Below are 16945 nucleotides of genomic sequence, written 5' to 3'. Positions count from 1 at the left end.
ACGCGGTGGCTGCTGGGTGTTGCCGGGGATGAATTGGGGCTGCATCCAAGGCCGCTGCAGCATTAAGAGCAGGGGCTAGCTGGACGCGTTCTAGCACGCCCGTGTTGTAGCACGCCCGACACCGTGGCAATCACATCGGTCAGAGCTTGCGGAACGTCTCGGTGCGTCGAGAGGTGATGGGCAAGAAGCGGGCAACGTCACCGGGACAGCAGCAGGGACTTGTTGCTGTCGGCGTCGCGGCGAGGAGCATGTCTAGTCGGGGATGCCGGCGTCTTGCGGGAATATTACCGGCGCCGGAAAGCATAGATGTGGACGGAAGATTGGATGATTCGGTAGGGGAAAGATTGAGGCCAAGATTAGTGCTTCTCGTTTTCTTAAGAGAAGATCCTTGCCTAATATGAAGACCATGACACCAAATCCTCGTGTAATTGAAAATTTTCAAGAATAATAGCTTTTATTGCTCGTAAATCTTTCTTCGTTCAGAACACCTCACGTGCGTAGCAACTCGCAAGTGCAATTTTCGGCCAACATGATGGGTTACTTGTGTGCTCAATCCTAAAAATCTAATTAAGATCGGAGCCTCCCTTGCTCGAGTTGGTCCATTATCTGGAGTCCAATTGGAATGCAATTCATTTAGGCTTATTATTATATAATGAAAAATACTCATAATATGTAAATACGATTTTCTTTTTTTTTTTGTTGAGGGGTCACGATCGACCCCTAGTTTTTAATGCGTTGAATGATTAAACGGATTGCTAAAATTCAGGTGTCGACATTCACGAAAAACATTTTCTGTAAATCGCTTTAGTTTTCCGTTTATCAAAACACTGAAAAGTCGAAAAATGATTTCTCGAAAACAGTTTTCCTTCCAATAAACGGATCCCTTTTGGTTCAACTTGAAATTTTTTGTGTGGATTGGTTTACAAATGAGACGCAAACTACTGCAATATTAGATCATGATAGCTCATTCGGTACAACCATTCCAAAATGACTGAATTGACTCCATGTCTACACGTAAAAAAAAAAAACTCCTTATATGTCAAATGTAACCAACACAGACCCGACACAATCTTCCAATCGGACAATTCTCCCGTCGAGCACTTATTTAGGCACGCGGGCAGGAGCCGATCGCCCCGGCCGGTCTCGATCGCCGACCGAGTCCGAACACGGGGTTGCCGTCTCTCATACGACAAGGGGGAAACCCCGAAACGACAATTCAACAAAGGCCACGTCAAAAACGACATGCGCCTTGAGTTTTTGGCCGATGCGAATGTCGTCGAAAGACAATAATGTGGGGGTGCGTTGTCTTTCGATTTCAATATCTCCAAACATTAAATTATACGAAAATGCACAAAAGTCAGCTGTCCAAATCATTCGACTGTCAGTGCATTAACTATGCAAAAACTATCCACGCCAATAATGTCGGTTTACATAACTTTGTTGGTCATTATAAGTGCCGTTTGGTTCAATTTTGAGAAGGGATTTTGAGAAATGTAAATATCTTTCAGTTAAAATTCATTAAGGAAATATAAATTGTGTTTGGTAAAAAATTCTTTATAAAGCTACTTTGGCCAAAGTAGTATTTGGCTAATTTTTTCTTGCAAAAGGCTTTGGGACCCTTTTTTATTTAAAAAAAAAAAAAGCTATGGCTGCCGGCGCCAGATCTGGCTCGCCGGTGGCCATTGCCCGAGGTCGAGCGACCGCCGGCGAGCCAGATCTAGCGACGGTTGGTTGAGGTCGCGCGACCGCCTAAGCGTCGTCGGCCTAGATCGCGCGACCCCGGGCGGCCTTTGCCTAGTCGCCTAGGGTTGTGCGACCTAGGCCAACGGCGCCTGGGCGGTAGCGCGACCTCAGGCGCCCATCGCCTGGATCGCACGACCTCGCCGGCCCTTCGCCGTCCAGATCCGGTGTCGTCGGCCGTCCTCGCCGAGCACTCTTTCGTGAAGAAGATGAACAATAACAAGGGGGCAAAACTGGAATATTAAAGTTTGAGTGAGGGTCGTTTGGGAAGGGAAATTTTTTTTTTAGCATTTGGGGAATGCCAAAAGCCCAAAATCTGGTTAGAACCAGCTTTAGGCTTTCGGCATTCCAAATGCTAACATTTGACCAATGTTAGGCCGAAAGCTGAACCAAACGGGGCCTAAATATACCACCTATTGGCTCGCGATCGGATACACATGCTCAATGGTATATTAGTAAATTTGAGCACACACTTGTTCTTTGATTAATTTAAATTAATCTTGCATTTCTTTTTTTTTTTATCGTTTTCTCTTGTGATTAAACATGGCTAATCATCTAGAAGTATTAATGTATTGGCCAGCTTAAATGCTAGGAAGGGATGGAGAAATTGTCAATGTGTGGAAAGGTTTTGTTTTTGTTAATCTTTAATTGTCATTGAACATGTAAATTAACATGTGTTTAACTATCGAAGTTTTCACTAATCGAAAAAAAAAATGATGAACCTTTTTATTTTATTTTATAGAAAACACTTTTTTTCTTTAGGTTTAATACCACAAGAAAATTTAAAACCGGTACTCCCGCTTAAAATTTTACCCAAAAATTAATTTTTATCTTAATAAAAATCTCAAATTAGTACCTTCATGATACATTTTCTCCAAGCTAATTTTCTTCTCCACAAAATCTTCAATTGGTACCCCATGATACGTCTACCCCAAATTATTTTTCATCTTACAAAAACATCTACACTGGTACCCCAACCCAAATCCACCCTTCGCTAACATTCCACCTAATATCCCGTTAAAATGCAATCACATTAATACACATGGTAGACGACTGCAAAATGGATGACATGGAAAATCCACGTGCGCTGACACGTACGCATTTTCATGGAGGGTAACTCTACATCGAGGTAACTAATTTTGAATTTTTTTGTGAAACGAAAATTAGTTGGGTAAACGTGTCGTGGGTACTAGTTTGAGAATTTTCAAGAAAAGAAAATTAATTCGGCTTAAATGTGCCGTGGAGTATCTTTTCATATATATATTTTTTGTGAGATAAAAATTAGTTCGAGATGAATGTATCACGTAGTACCATTTTGGGAATTTTTTTTTTTAACATTATTATTTATATTACACGTTTTGCTTTAACCAATGCATTTTATTTGCACAGGAGAGCCGACAATACAGTGAACGGGTGGGGAAGCTTCCCATCTTCTCTTGTCGCGTCTGATTCTCCAGTTCACCCAAAAGGACAAGCGTCACCAAAACAAAGTTCCGCGATTTTCTTTTTCAATTTAAAAAACGATTAAAATAAGTTAACAATAATTTCCCTTTCCTTCACGTAAAAATACACAAAAATAAAAAAAATAAAATATAGGAGCTGATGATTTCCCAGGAATTGACTGTTTCTTTGCTTCTCACAGCCACTTTGCTTGTAGCTGAAGGCTCTTGACCTTTTAATCCCATTCCTTAATCTCTCACTTAATCCCTTAATTAATTCATTAATGAATCCCAATTTAATCCCTCTCTCTCCATTCCATTGAGTCATTGATTAATATTTATTTAAATTCCAATAAATATATATAATTTTAGAATGTCCTTTTGGTCCCCACCAATCAAGGGAGTTTTTACATCTGCCCAACCAGCCTGCAGCCTTGAATTTCCAGCTTTCATTCCCACTCTTGAATGCCCCACTAAGTCTTGTCCACATGATGAGAGAGTGTCAAGCTGGTGAACTTCCTCTCATGCTCTTGACCTTTTACCACGGTAAGAAAGTCTTCGAATTGGGTTTTTTTTTTTTTTTTTTTCTGTCTCGCTTTTTGGCCGGATATGTAATTCGAGAATTGCCCGGTCGCTTCTAATTGGGTAATCAGTAATCGTCCTTGAGCGAGTCTCGGGGACGTGATCGACATAATCCCTTTTATTCGAACGTCGGATCAGATGTCCCCGATATCTCCATTGTTTGATTGACTTTCATTGCGTGCCGAACCTACTTAGGCAACTAGATAAACCTAGGGATATGAATTGTCGAATGAGCTCTTTGGTTCCTTGTGTCTCAAGCATCACCATCTCATCATATGATGTGACTATTAAGCTATTATTTTCCATGGGAAGGTAACTTGGTGAGGTGATCACAGTGTCTTGGCGAAGATAGAGTTTAGGGAAATTAAGCAAATTAATTAAGAGATGTTTTGACTGTGATTTATCACCTAATTAGGGTGGTAATGGGTCAAGAGAGGTGCCTTTTGTTTCTTAATGATGTAAGGCGGTTTCACTTCGTGAATTACTTTGTGTTCAGATGTAATTTTGATGACACGATGCTTCATCGCACCGGACGAGCTTCGATAGTCCCGAATGAAAAAGGAAAATTGAATGGAAACCTATCACCACCGAGGAAATTGAATACGACCGAGATTTTTGCAGACCAAAGTTTAAAATAAATATAGAGGAATCAATCAACACTCTTCAATCACTTATTTTTTTTTTTCAATTTCCTACACTTGGAAAAGAAATTTCATTTAAGTCGTCATGGAATAGTTTTATGGACTAGTTGGACAAGCTCGAAAGCAACTGCATTTCGCTTTTTCCCTTTTGCTCTGTGGGGCTCAGTTGGTAAATAGGGCATTAAATCAACATCAAATGTCGAAATTCGGCACGGTAGAGGTGCAATCTCGGCAACTTAGCGAAATTAGAAATCATAAGAGAGAAAAGTGTAATTCCACGGATCGAGGGAGCGGAGAATTTGATCGCACGAGAACGAAAAGGAAAGCACAATAATAATCAGATTTATCGACTTTCTATCGAAATCTATATCATTATTCAAAATTAAATGAAAAATAACAAAAAATTAATGTATAACCTTATACATCCCTTTTGTAAATATTGAATAGTTCTAGATGTTTGGCGGTAGATAAAAGTCAAATTGGAAAAAAAAAAACGTGACGTTTGAAAAAAAGAGAGAGTAAAAGATCAAAAATAAATAAATAGACGTCCTCTAAATATATCCTTAAATCTGGACTTTTAATCCCTTATTTATCTAATTCTTATGTGCCTAAATTATAAACAAAATTTCTGCATGATTCAATCTGTCCTATCCTACCACCCCAAAAACAAAAAACAATTTTTTTTTTTATAAAACTGAATAATCTAAAATTCGAGCGAAATTACGGAAACACCCTCGATCATCGTCATCTTCCCCCCATCTCTCTCTCTCTATCTCTAGACCTGTTCACTCTTCTGTCTGTGTAAATAGTCCACCTTCCTTTCTTCCTTGTCTCTCTCTCTCTCTCTCTCTCTCTTCTCTTTCTCTCTCTACAGCCCACAATGGCTCACCTCTTCAGAGATCTCTCCCTCGGCCACTCCAAGAGGGAGCACTCCAAGCCCCCTCCCCTCATCACCGCCCCCGCCGCCGCCGCCCCCGCCGCCGCATTCGTCCCCGCCGCATTGCCCTCCCCGCTCGGCCAGCTCGACGCCGCCCGCCTCACCGACGCCGACCTCCGCCTCGCCGCTTTCGAGATCTTCGCCGCCGCGTGCCGCACCTCCGCCTCCAAGCCCCTCGCCCACGCCCACGCCTCCGCGGCCGCCGCGGCCCACGCCGATTCGCCGCCGGCCCACAGCAACACGTCGAACTCGCCGAGCTCCCCCGCGCTTCAGCGATCGCTCACCTCGGCCGCCGCGAGCAAGATGAAGAGGGCGCTGGGGCTGAAGTCCCCGGGCTCGGGCTCCAGGAAGAGCCCCGGGTCGGGCTCTGGCTCTGGCTCTGGCTCTGGCTCGGGCTCGGGCCACGCGAAGGCGAGGAGGGCGGTGACGGTGGGTGAGCTCATGAGGAATCAGATGAGGGTCCCGGAGAGTGTGGATTCTAGGGTTCGGAGAGCGCTTCTGAGGATATCAGCTGGGCAGGTGAAAATTTGGATTTTTCGAAATTTCAGCCATTTTTTCTGAATGTGTGCTCGTGGGTGATAGTGATGTGTGAATTGTGTTTTTCAGCGGCTGATTTGAGTGTGATTGTGCTTAATTGGGTTGATCTGGTGTTCGGTGTCTTTAGTGATAGGCCGGAGTTTTGATGGTTCTTCTTTGTTTTGGTCAAACTACGGCGATAATCTTGAATTAGCGAACTTGGTGTGATGGAGATCGTTGGTAACTATCTCATGCTACTCATGTAGTTTTGTGGAAATATTGAATATGATGATCCGGTGTCGGTTTAAGAGTCCATCAATTTTGATTGCGATCGTTTTGTACTCTGATCTTTCGGTTGGAATTGAAATTTTGCAGAAAGACTCGATTTTGCATCGGGCGAGACAGAATGTGTGAGGGCTTGCTTCTATATTCCGGTTTCAGCAAGCATCCTTTTTGACAAACTAGAAGACCAGATTTTTTTCTCATTGTGAATCTGTGTATTTCACCGGTTTTCTTTGAACGTTCTTTCATTTACTTAGGTACTAATTACTATTTCGTGTAATGTAGGCTTAGCTACTGTTCAAGGAAGAAAAAACATAGTTTAACAGAATAACAGTTGAAAAATTCTTGTCCTATATGACGGCGTTTTACCAAATGCCTTCTTGTTTGCTTCTAGTCTGTCATGACTTTGTCCTGGTTTTTTAATTGGAAGATAAGTTGCGTCACATGTGCTCCTTTGGTGATTGATCAATTGTTTATCTTCTATTGCTTTGGCTGTCATAGTGTGATTATGTGGGCATGATAATTGCTCATAATTTCTGGTCACTTAGCCATAATTTATTTCCATCCTCTTCATCTTGATTTCCTTTCCTTGGGAGAGATGGGCATGCACATGCATATCTATGACTATAGGGCGTATTTTTCAAATGATATATGGACAGCTCTTTTCCATCCATATTTCGATGTGACCAGCGACATTCTCGTATATTGAAGCATCTATTTTCTGTTGCAGGTCGGACGGCGAATTGAGTCAGTGGTTGTACCATTAGAATTATTGCAGCAGCTCAAGAATTCGGATTTTACTGATCAACAGGAATATGATGCCTGGCAGAAGAGAACCCTTAAAGTTCTTGAGGCTGGTCTCCTTATTTATCCCCGTGTTCCACTGGACAAGTCAAACATGACTGCACAGCGTCTCCGACAAATAATTAATGCAGCATTTGATAGGCCCTTAGAAACAGGGAGGAATAATGAATCTATGCAAGTTCTTCGTAGCGCTGTGACTTCTCTTGCTGCAAGAACCATTGATGGGTCTCTTGATTCTTGTCACTGGGCAGATGGGATTCCTCTGAATCTTCGACTGTATGAAATGCTTCTAGAAGCCTGCTTTGATGTTAATGATGAAACTTCTATCATAGAGGAAGTGGATGAGCTTATGGAGCAGATAAAAAAGACATGGGGAATCCTTGGAATCGATCAAATGCTGCACAATATTTGCTTTACGTGGGTTCTGTTTCACCGTTTTGTGGCAACTGAACAGGTGGAAATGGACCTGCTTTATGCTGCTGATAGTGTGCTTGCTGAAGTTGCTAAAGATGCCAAAGCAACAAAGGATCCAGAGTATTCCAAGATTTTGAGCTCTACATTGACATCAATATTAGGCTGGGCAGAGAAAAGACTTCTTGCTTATCACGACACATTTGATAGTGGTAACATTGAGACAATGCAGGGTATTGTTTCTCTTGGTGTCGTGGCAGCTAGAATTTTAGTTGAAGATATTTCAAATGAGTATCGCCGGAGGAGGAAAGCCGAAGTTGATGTAGCTCGCAGCAGGATCGATACTTACATTAGGTCATCATTGCGCACTGCTTTTGCTCAGGCAAGTTTCATAACATAAATTATAATCTGCTTCAGGGCATTTCCAATACATAGAAGGCTGATATTTGATAAAAATCTATCATCTTCCATTGTTCTAAAGTTATACTATGTTGTCACCTGACATGGCATGGAGACCTTGGACTTAAGTTCAGGATACTTTGACCACACATGCTTGAGATGCTGGCTGTTTGATATTGATGAAATTTATTATATCAATAGTAAGAGGAAGTCATAGAGAGTCTAATTGTACCGTCCCCTGGAAGCAATATATATTGATTGCTAAAAAATGGAGTCAGACAAAAGAAAATCTTCGCAGAGCTTATATTTAATCTTTTGACTTGGAGGGCTGTATTCTTGTGCATCTGTGACATGAACTGTGTTGATTCTATTACAGATAATGGAGAAAGCAGATTCAAGCAGGAGAGCCTCAAAAGGCCAATCTAATCCTCTTCCAGTGCTTGCAATCCTGGCAAAAGATGTGGGTGAACTGGCACTTAATGAGAAGAAGATTTTCAGTCCCATACTGAAGAAGTGGCATCCTTTTGCAGCAGGGGTTGCGGTTGCCACACTTCATGCTTGTTATGGAAATGAGCTAAAGCAATTGATATCTGGTTTAACTGAATTGACCCCAGATGCCGTTCTAGTGCTGAGAGAAGCGGATAAGCTGGAAAAGGATCTGGTGCAAATTGCTGTTGAAGATTCTGTGGACTGTGATGATGGTGGGAAGGCAATAATCCGAGAGATGCCTCCTTTTGAGGCTGAAGCTGCAATAGCCAATCTGGTCAAAGCATGGATCAAGACAAGAATAGACAGATTGAAGGAATGGGTGGATAGGAATTTGCAACAAGAGGTATGCTTTGCAGTTTGGATCAGTCTTGTCAGATGCTAGGTCTATTATCAGTAATGATGAATCTTGACTTTACAATGTTCATTTGAATGGCAAGATGCTGCTTCCTTCAATATTGCCGCAATTTTGTAAGATCACTGCTTGGTAGAAGATATGACATACTGTTGCTATGTGAAGCAGCACTTCGCTAATTTTCTCCTTCTATATATAGGTTAATTTTAATATGTTCTGTTAATCTCGTATGAGTGGCTTATCCAAAGGTGATTTGCTGTTGCCTGGGAATTTGTCAATCTCGTACGAGTCGTTAAATTTGATATGTTTTGTCAATCTCTTAGAAGCATAAATGCGTTGTAACTGTCGAGTGATGACAACTTAATAACAACTAGGTAAATGAGTTATGAACCTAAGTCCTTTCCCTACCCTTCCCTCTGGTACCCGTAAAAGGGGAAAGAGGGAGTGTAGATGGATGCGTCTAACTGCTGTTAGGATCATGTGATCTATTATTATTGTAGATTTATCACGAGCAGCTTAAACCTCATATATGTGCATTTAGAGTTTTCAAAGTAAAAGAGTGATGAACCTAAGTCCCTTGCCTACCCTCCCATCTGGTACCCGGAATAGGGGAAACAAGGAGAGTGTCGATGGATACGTGTCTATTTCACTGTTAGGATCACGTGATTTATTATTGTAGATTTATCACAAGCATTTTAAACCTCATATATTATGTGCATTAAAGTTTTCCCCCACTCATTGCTTCCTGCTACACACTGAAATTCCAACATTGGCATTCTTTCATTCTTGTTCATTTTTCATCTTCTAATGTCATGTTTTGCCTTGCTTTCCGATGATGATGTAGACATGGACTCCACAAGCAAATAAAGAGGGATTTGCTCCGTCTGCTGTTGAAGTGCTGCGGCTAATAGACGAAACTTTAGATGCATATTTCCAGCTTCCGATCCCGATGCATCCGGCACTGCTTCCTGACTTGATGACTGGCCTTGACAGATGTCTTCAGTATTATGTAACCAAGGCAAAATCTGGATGTGGTTAGTAAACCTCAAGTTCACAAATAACGTTCTTTATTATTAGGATATATTATAACATGACCATTGTCTATCGTTTCTTCTTAGGATCGAGAAATACATATGTTCCCACAATGCCAGCACTAACCAGATGTACTATGGGATCCAAGTTTCAAGGATTTGGGAAGAAGAAAGACAAGTCACCGAGTATCCAGAAGAGGAACTCTCAGGTCGCGACAATGAATGGTGACAATTCTTTTGGAGTTTCTCAGCTATGTCTTCGCGTAAATACCTTGCAGCAAATATGGCTACAGTTGGAAGTTGTGGAAAAAAGAGTAATCACCCATCTAAGGAACTCCGAGTCTGCTAATACAGAGGATTTTTCAAATGGTCTTGGGAAGAAATTTGAACTCTCGCCTCCTGCCTGTCTGGAGGGCATCCAACAGCTTTGTGAAGCGGTTGCCTACAAAATCGTATTCCATGATCTAAGCCATGTCCTTTGGGATGGTCTTTATGTTGGTGAAGTTTCATCTTCTAGAATTGAGCCATTCCTTCAGGAGCTGGAGAAATACTTGATGATCATCTCAGACACAGTGCATGAAAGAGTTCGGACACGCATTATAACGTGCGTTATGAAAGCTTCTTTTGATGGGTTCTTGTTAGTATTGCTTGCTGGAGGTCCATCTCGTGCTTTCTCTAAGCAGGAGTCTCCTATAATAGAGGACGATTTCAAAGCTCTGAAGGACTTGTTCTGGGCAAATGGGGATGGTTTACCTGCTGAATTGATCGATAAGGCTTCCACCATTGCAAGAAGCATTCTACTTCTTTTCCGAACAGATACAGAGAGTCTTATTGAGCGTTTCAGGCGTGCCACTCTCGAGAGTTATGGGTCTTCTGCTAGGTCTAGGCTTCCACTACCAGCAACTTCAGGACAGTGGAACCCCACCGAACCAAACACGCTTCTTCGTGTTCTGTGCTACCGAAACGATGAAGCAGCTTCCAAGTTTCTGAAGAAAACCTATAATCTTCCAAAGAAACTCTAGTCGCCATAAATCGAATGCAAGATATCAAAGCCCGGTCTTTCTTTGAACAGGTGGCAGGCCGAAGAGCATATGCCTCTTTTGCTGCGATCATGGCTTCGCTCGACTCTGGCTCGAGTCCCACCTGTCATGCTTGAGCAAGCAGATGAGTTATATTCTGAAGTTAGCTATGTATGTTAGAAAGAAGTGCCCTTGTTCAGGTGCAGTGGTTGTTTTGCTGAATTCAACTGGGAGGACTGAGGACTGACCTGAGGGAGGCTATTCGTGGGAAGGTGGGGGTGGATTATTCTTTATCATTCATTTTTGTATAAGTTAAATTGAAAAAAAGAGAGAGTTGTATCCCTTTGGTGCCCCTTTTCTATCTAGCCTACTTCATTTTAGCATTTATTTCCTGTGTTAAGCCATTTTACCTGTATAAGACGAAGACAAGTATGGATTAGGGCTTGTTACTGATATGTATGTAAAGCAGCTTTTGAATATGCTTGATGTGAAGACTAGAAACATTTTACTTGGTGATAGTAAATATGAGTGCCTTTATTTTCAGACTCATGTGCAAATGACACATTTGTTTTTGCTGTCCTAGTTGTATCTTATGTGTGATTATTAACGTTAAAAAAGTTGATTTAGCTCCAATTCCAAGCATTCTAATTGCTAGTCGAAGTGATATTCATCTTCTTAAGGTGAGGTCCTTCGTGTAGGTGATTATAACACTGAATTTAAGTGCAGTTTCCCTGTGTCTTTGCCTAGGCCGAAGACATCGTTCATGCTTGTGTAACTGTCTTATTTTAAATGGCTGGTGGTTGGACTTTTGTGCACCTACGTACTAAATGCTTGTGAAATGGAGAAAATATTCAAACGTGAATTGATTCAGCAACACTGAGTGGAATCAAATTCTCTAATCGCAACCAAGTAAACTAAAGAGTGATCATGGCATCTCTGAGCCTCTCGAGTTACACGAACGAACTTAGACATCTTAAGGTCTTTCAAAGCTGATGACACTACTAATTTGCGCTTACGCCTTTTAGAAAGTTACCAATCAAATGATGAAGTTTCTTGATTCGAATCTAAAATATGTAGACCTGATTGTTGGGCGTGCTTCTTTGAACCCAAGCCTTCCTAGGCTTGCCTAGGATGAAAGCATGGACCGGGCCCGATATTGCCAACATGGGCATCATGCGTTTAGATGTACATATACAAAAAATCTTACATAGATTTCAAAATTAGAGAATAAGATGGATAAATGGAAAGCTATCCATCATTAGGGAAATGCTTATAAAATTCTATTTATTTAAAAGTAAATTCATATTTGCCATAAAATATGGTAGTTGGAATTGGGCTCAAAAGAACTGTCCAAGCCCGTCGGGCCGCCAGATCTACTGGCATGCAGAAACCGAAAAAACGACTAGTTGGTAGGTCGTTTCGGCTGTCCTCGGACTTCAGTCTTTCTTCACCTTCGACCTGCGATCTCTCCTCTTCCACTTTCGGTTTGATCACTCACTGTCCTGTCGCTTATTACTGTCGACAACCTCGCGGAGGAATCAAATGCTGGACTCTTCTACTCAACCTCAGCCAAAGGTGAAGCATCCAAAGTGTTTTTTTGGTCCTGAGAAGTTCCATGAAGACGAAGCAAGACCCAGTCCACGCAAAAAAAAAACAGATGGTGTCTTTCTTCGTAACCCAGTGTTCATTAGTTCCCATGCAGCCAAAAGCATTAATCTTTTTAAGCAAAACTGGACTGGGTTTCATGCACATCCTTTGCAAATTAGACAAAGCTTTCGTTTTCTTCTTATTATGTTTTCTTTTTTTCTGGGTGTATCTGATTGATGATTTTAGAAGTGTCGTACTGGAGCAGCAGCAGAAGCAGAAGCAAGAGGAAGAATGGTTGGGATCGAGTTTCAGACCCCAGAATTACATTCCTGGCCTTGTGATGGGTTTCATTCTTGGGTGGATCGTGGATTTGACAAAGCCTGCCAAAAACCCCGTTAGAAGGAGAAATCTTTTGCGTGGAAAGCACAAGGAGGTGTCTTTGGTCTCGAGTGACAGCGAGCAAGAGCTTAAAATGGTAGTAATTTGAGTCTTCTAGTGATCAGACATTGCTGCAACAGCTTCTCTTTTGTTCCAGCTAAAAAAGCTAGTACTGTAGTCTCTTGCGGCTAAAGATTATCAAAGTCTTCGATATGTCAGGAAGTTGATTAAGGAGATTCTGAAATCTTGGTCACCAAGCTTGAAAGATATAGAATTGCTGCTATAAATTTTGATTCATTCAAAGAATTTGCTGAATTTTTTTTTGGGTCATGTGTGGGTGTTTGGTTGGGAGGGGGGGCACGTCGTCCGGGGGCGCTACTTTTTCGTTTATCAATGAAGGAAAAGGAAAATCGGAGATAATGGGGAAACTTATTCTAGCTCGAAGATTGGTCTATACATAGTCTGCTCTAATTCGGTTGAAATGCTTGTGGCGGGTTTTGGTTGTTAGGCAAGATCTGAAGATGGGACCAGGAAAAGTGGCATCTCAATGTGCTCGTGAGTTACCTTAATTTCACAATATGCTGGGAAATGGACTTGTGCTCCTTCAGATGATGTTATTGAAATCGTAAAACGGTCTTTTCTCTTGTTTTTCTGACTAATTTATAGATGCTGCCATGGGGATGTGTGCAGAACTGATGCAGAGGTTGGTTGTGAAGAATTTACTTTATGGAGAATTGCTCTCAAATAATACTTCTATTTTTGTTTAATGCCAACAAGTTGGTTTTAATGATTCATTCTCTTTTGTAGCGATCAGTTTCTTTTAAGACAGTGGGAGCAAAGCGGGCAGCCCAAGATCGTCTGTACATGCAAGAATCAACAAGAAATGTAAGCAGGTGAATTTTTCTCTCGTACTCAAAAGACTGCTCTTATAAGCTGGAGCTATTCAATATTGAGGTTTGCTCTTCACCAGGAATCAGCTAAGGGAAGCCGCTGAGAGCACTGGCCTTCCAACTTTTGTAGTCACTGATGCTGGAAGAACTCAGGTATGCATATGCATGTTCTTGCTTATGGCATGTGTAAGAACCTTTCTTAATAACCTGCTTCATGATGGCAACTGCAAAATATTCTGAAAGACGAGCTCAGCATATAAATATACTCAAAATATTGTACTACTGCAGTCATATTATTCGATAGTTTCAGCTCCTTTAAGTTTTTGATGTTTTCTCAAGTAGGGTATTTGATGCAAAGGATCTCACCTAGAAGTGATAATGGGTTAGTGGGATTGTTCAACTTCACCATTATGCATCTGTACCTTTTATGTTGAAAATTTTGATTTCTTATTTCCCGCTTATCTTCTCTTGAAGTTTTTTCTCGTTTGTTTTGGAGGCTAATGCCCTGTATTTTAAGGAATATGGCTGAGTTGCTGAATCTAGATACCTTCAAATTTATCTGCTAGTTTGGACATAGGCAATAGAAGCGAAGGCTGCATATTATTGTTCCATGCCTTTTATCCTCAATAGAAGAAAGGAAGCAAATACAAGGTTGTGCAAAAGCACTTTAATTTAGGAAATATCATGTCTCTTTCGTGATTCTGATATTCTGAAGTTGGTTAAACTAATTGCTTCAAGCTCATATCATTTCGTCGCTTGCAACTTAATTTTCATACTGGATTACAGTTTATCTCCATCAAAGATGCATATAGGAATCAGGTCCTCATCACTATATGTTGTTCAGGTAGCTGCTGGTTCAAGGACTGTGCTTGCGATAGGACCTGGTATGCTCATCAATTTTATTTTTTAAAGCTCTCTTTGTTCCACGGCATTCTATTATAATGTACTCCAAAGGCTACTAATTGGATGCAACGGCCCGTTTTATGCTGAGCATATGGCATAGGAAGCAATTGGGACCAATTTCAATACAATTAAAATTTCGAAAACCAGAGGGTGGAAATGATAAAAGTTAGACTCCAGAGAGTAGCCTGTTTTCTTCCTTTTTGTCACTCTGTATATTTGTTGCTGATTCTGAGCAGGACCAAAGGCATCAGTTGATTCGATTACCGGAAAATTGCGCCTGCTTTGATGTACCGAAGAACTGAGGAGTACACAACTAATTCTGACTCGTTGGCTGATTCGATCATCACTCCATTATGGTCTCGAGGTTCTGATCCATGTCGCATTTGGCATGGGTCATGATAATACGAGTCTTGGCTAGCCTCCATCAGTCCATACTGTTGCATTCTGCACATTATTTTGTGACGACCAGTTAGAAATTGATATGAAAATGATATGAAAATTGATATGAAAATGAGCTTTGACAAGAACTTCCTTCAATGTATATGCTTGTGGCACTTGAATGTGAAGTTGTGAGTGATGTGACCAGCCAGAGTCACTCATTAGGAAATATTGCATTGCCCTGAACGTGGTACAACTGTTGGTGGAGAACGAAACCCACCGACTCCGATCTAGAGCCGATCACGGGCATGGTATGCCGGATATGCTCGTCCACCATTCAGGTTGGCTTCATTGGCATATGACTTTGTTAGGACGGGTCAGCCAGGACTGGGTTGCATCGGGTTCTCATTATTTAAAGATCGCAACTCAGTAAGCCCGGACAAGTGATTACTTTTCTTGGCTGCTCAAGCACGAAGTTTTCTTTGTGCCTTCTTGGCTTTGTAGATGTTGAACTGTTAATGAAGCCGACTCGAGCAAGAGAGACTATGGTGTGACATCCGGATATTTCCATAAATACTGAAGTGGAATCCGGATATTTCATTATGATAGCGGTGCGCATGCTGGCGGAAGAAAGCAATTCCCTCCATCTCCGTGTTAGATTGCAATTTTACTTCACCCTTACTCATTGAGATAGTATTACAAGAGATTGATATATTGGAAATTTCAGGGGTGGACAACGGATTCAAAAGTCCGTCTTTATAAAGAATGAATAAGGTGAGCATAAAAAGAGGGAAATTCAACTGAATTTGGCGAATTACCTAGTCTCGCAGATCGTGCACACTGCCAATTTCGTATCATCGGGGAGAACTCGTTTTCGAATGTCTTCCAAACAGTGGATGTTCGTCCCTGTGAAGTTTGCGCGGCATCATTATAGGGGTTTTATTGTGGAGAGGGGTGTCGGCGTTGCCTGGGGGAGAGGGAAGGCGGCCCATATGCGTTTCCGAATAATCATCTGGTTATTGTGTCTCGTCATTGTTGTCATGGAATCCTTGCCGTTGCTCGGGTGGAGCGGGCACGTTGGGAGGTTCTCGCGTCCCCCCGGGACAGCAATGGCATTGAAGTGCCACTGCTAGCCTAGAGGTACTTGCTCGCTGTTGACACCTATTTTTAATTTGCCCAAAATTAATTGCACAAAATTTAGGAATTAATTTTCTTTAATTCCTAAAACAAAAATATTTCAATTTAAATGCATTGCATATAGAAATTAGGTACATTTGCACTAATAGAGTCTATTATAGAGTTTATTTAAAAAAAAAAAAAATCGAGTCGGGCCGGGTCGGAGCTGGGCCGACCCGGCCCATTTCTTTTTTTTTCCTTTTTCCCCCCCCGGGCCCGGCCCCTTTTCCTTTTCTTTTTTTCCCTTTCGCACGGGCCCGGCCCGCTCCCTTTTCTTTTTCTTTTCTTCCTCCCCGCGCGGCCCAGCCCATTCTTTTTTTCTTCTTTCTTCCGCGCCGGCTGGGCCTGGCCTGGCCCGGCCCTCCTCCTTCCTTCTTCCCCGTCGCTCTCGCCGCCCCTGTTCGCCTACCGTGCTCGACGGCAGCCGGCGTGACGCACGGCGGCGCCTCCTCGGCGTCGCTATCCGGCTGCACCGGGGCCGGATGAGGCACGCTGACGGACCGGCATTAATTGCCAGTCCCGTCCTCGCCATCTTCCCGGCTCGCCCTTATCCCCTCCTCTCTCTCGGTTATCTGTTCTCTCCTCTGCATCCCGGAACTGACACCCCCTCTGCACCGGCCTATGGCCGCGGAATTCGCGGAGCCTAGGCCGGTGCAGGCCATCGTCACGCAGACGCCACGGAGAGGGAAGCCATCGTCCGTCGTCCGGCTATAAATAGCCAGAGGGAGAGAGAGAGCCCCGGTCGGCGAAATTGAGAGAGAAACAGAGAGAGAAAAATTGAGAGAGAAAGAGAGAAAATTGAGAGAGAAAGAAGGGAAAGTCGGTTTTTGCAGGTTCCCAGCCGCGTCGCCGTCGCCCCCCGATCAACCGGAAAGCCCCAGACGCGCCGTCGACGGTGAGCTCTTAGTCCGGCCCGAACCGCCTCTGTTTTGCTCTGTTTTTCTGCTCGGTATGGCCGGGACTCGCGCCGGCCGTTTCGCGCGAATCCCGC

The 16945-nt window shown here is 42.5% G+C and overlaps 2 protein-coding genes across 5 annotated transcripts; both read left to right on the top strand.

Moving 5' to 3' along the window:
- The first annotated feature begins 5175 nt into the window (after positions 1-5175).
- On the top strand, positions 5176-11185 carry LOC115665099 (protein unc-13 homolog). The gene is made up of 5 exons (XM_030586990.2): positions 5176-5858; positions 6868-7734; positions 8128-8583; positions 9437-9626; positions 9711-11185. Exons 1-5 carry the CDS (start codon positions 5283-5285, stop codon positions 10643-10645), a joined length of 3024 nt encoding a protein of 1007 aa, XP_030442850.2. The 5' UTR covers positions 5176-5282; the 3' UTR covers positions 10646-11185.
- Positions 11186-12076: 891 nt separating this feature from the next.
- On the top strand, positions 12077-14868 carry LOC115665098 (uncharacterized). 4 transcript variants are annotated; one of them, XM_056310903.1, is made up of 7 exons: positions 12077-12703; positions 13101-13162; positions 13274-13310; positions 13415-13492; positions 13578-13650; positions 14342-14381; positions 14637-14868. In XM_056310903.1, exons 1-7 carry the CDS (start codon positions 12258-12260, stop codon positions 14684-14686), a joined length of 786 nt encoding a protein of 261 aa, XP_056166878.1. In that variant the 5' UTR covers positions 12077-12257; the 3' UTR covers positions 14687-14868. The 4 variants fall into 4 exon arrangements, 2 of the variants coding, with proteins under 2 accessions (XP_056166878.1, XP_056166877.1); XM_056310902.1 differs by lacking the exons at positions 13101-13162; positions 13274-13310 and having other exon boundaries at positions 12077-12704; positions 13415-13500; XR_008816451.1 differs by lacking the exons at positions 13101-13162; positions 13274-13310 and having other exon boundaries at positions 12077-12704; positions 14342-14868.
- The last annotated feature ends 2077 nt before the right edge of the window (positions 14869-16945 follow it).

This window comes from Syzygium oleosum, unplaced genomic scaffold (genome assembly GCF_021117445.2).
Source record: "Syzygium oleosum isolate NSW1041296 unplaced genomic scaffold, Sole_v2.1 Sole_v2.04, whole genome shotgun sequence".
Classification (NCBI taxonomy): Eukaryota; Viridiplantae; Streptophyta; class Magnoliopsida; order Myrtales; family Myrtaceae; genus Syzygium; species Syzygium oleosum.
The sequence above is the reverse complement of the archived record's forward strand: the minus strand, read 5'-3'. Positions and strand labels throughout refer to the sequence as shown.

What these genes read in the sequence shown, in the direction of transcription:
- LOC115665099 (XM_030586990.2), top strand. Translation starts at nt 5,283, where the DNA reads ATGGCTCACCTCTTCAGAGATCTCTCCCTCGGCCACTCCAAGAGGGAG. An exon ending in TGAGGATATCAGCTGGGCAG is followed by an intron (nt 5,859 to 6,867) that starts GTGAAAATTTGG and finishes TTTCTGTTGCAG; the next exon opens with GTCGGACGGCGAATTGAGTC. An exon ending in CAAGGCAAAATCTGGATGTG is followed by an intron (nt 9,627 to 9,710) that starts GTTAGTAAACCT and finishes GTTTCTTCTTAG; the next exon opens with GATCGAGAAATACATATGTT.
- LOC115665098 (XM_056310903.1), top strand. Translation starts at nt 12,258, where the DNA reads ATGAAGACGAAGCAAGACCCAGTCCACGCAAAAAAAAAACAGATGGTG. An exon ending in TGCAAGAATCAACAAGAAAT is followed by an intron (nt 13,493 to 13,577) that starts GTAAGCAGGTGA and finishes GCTCTTCACCAG; the next exon opens with GAATCAGCTAAGGGAAGCCG. An exon ending in CTGATGCTGGAAGAACTCAG is followed by an intron (nt 13,651 to 14,341) that starts GTATGCATATGC and finishes TATGTTGTTCAG; the next exon opens with GTAGCTGCTGGTTCAAGGAC.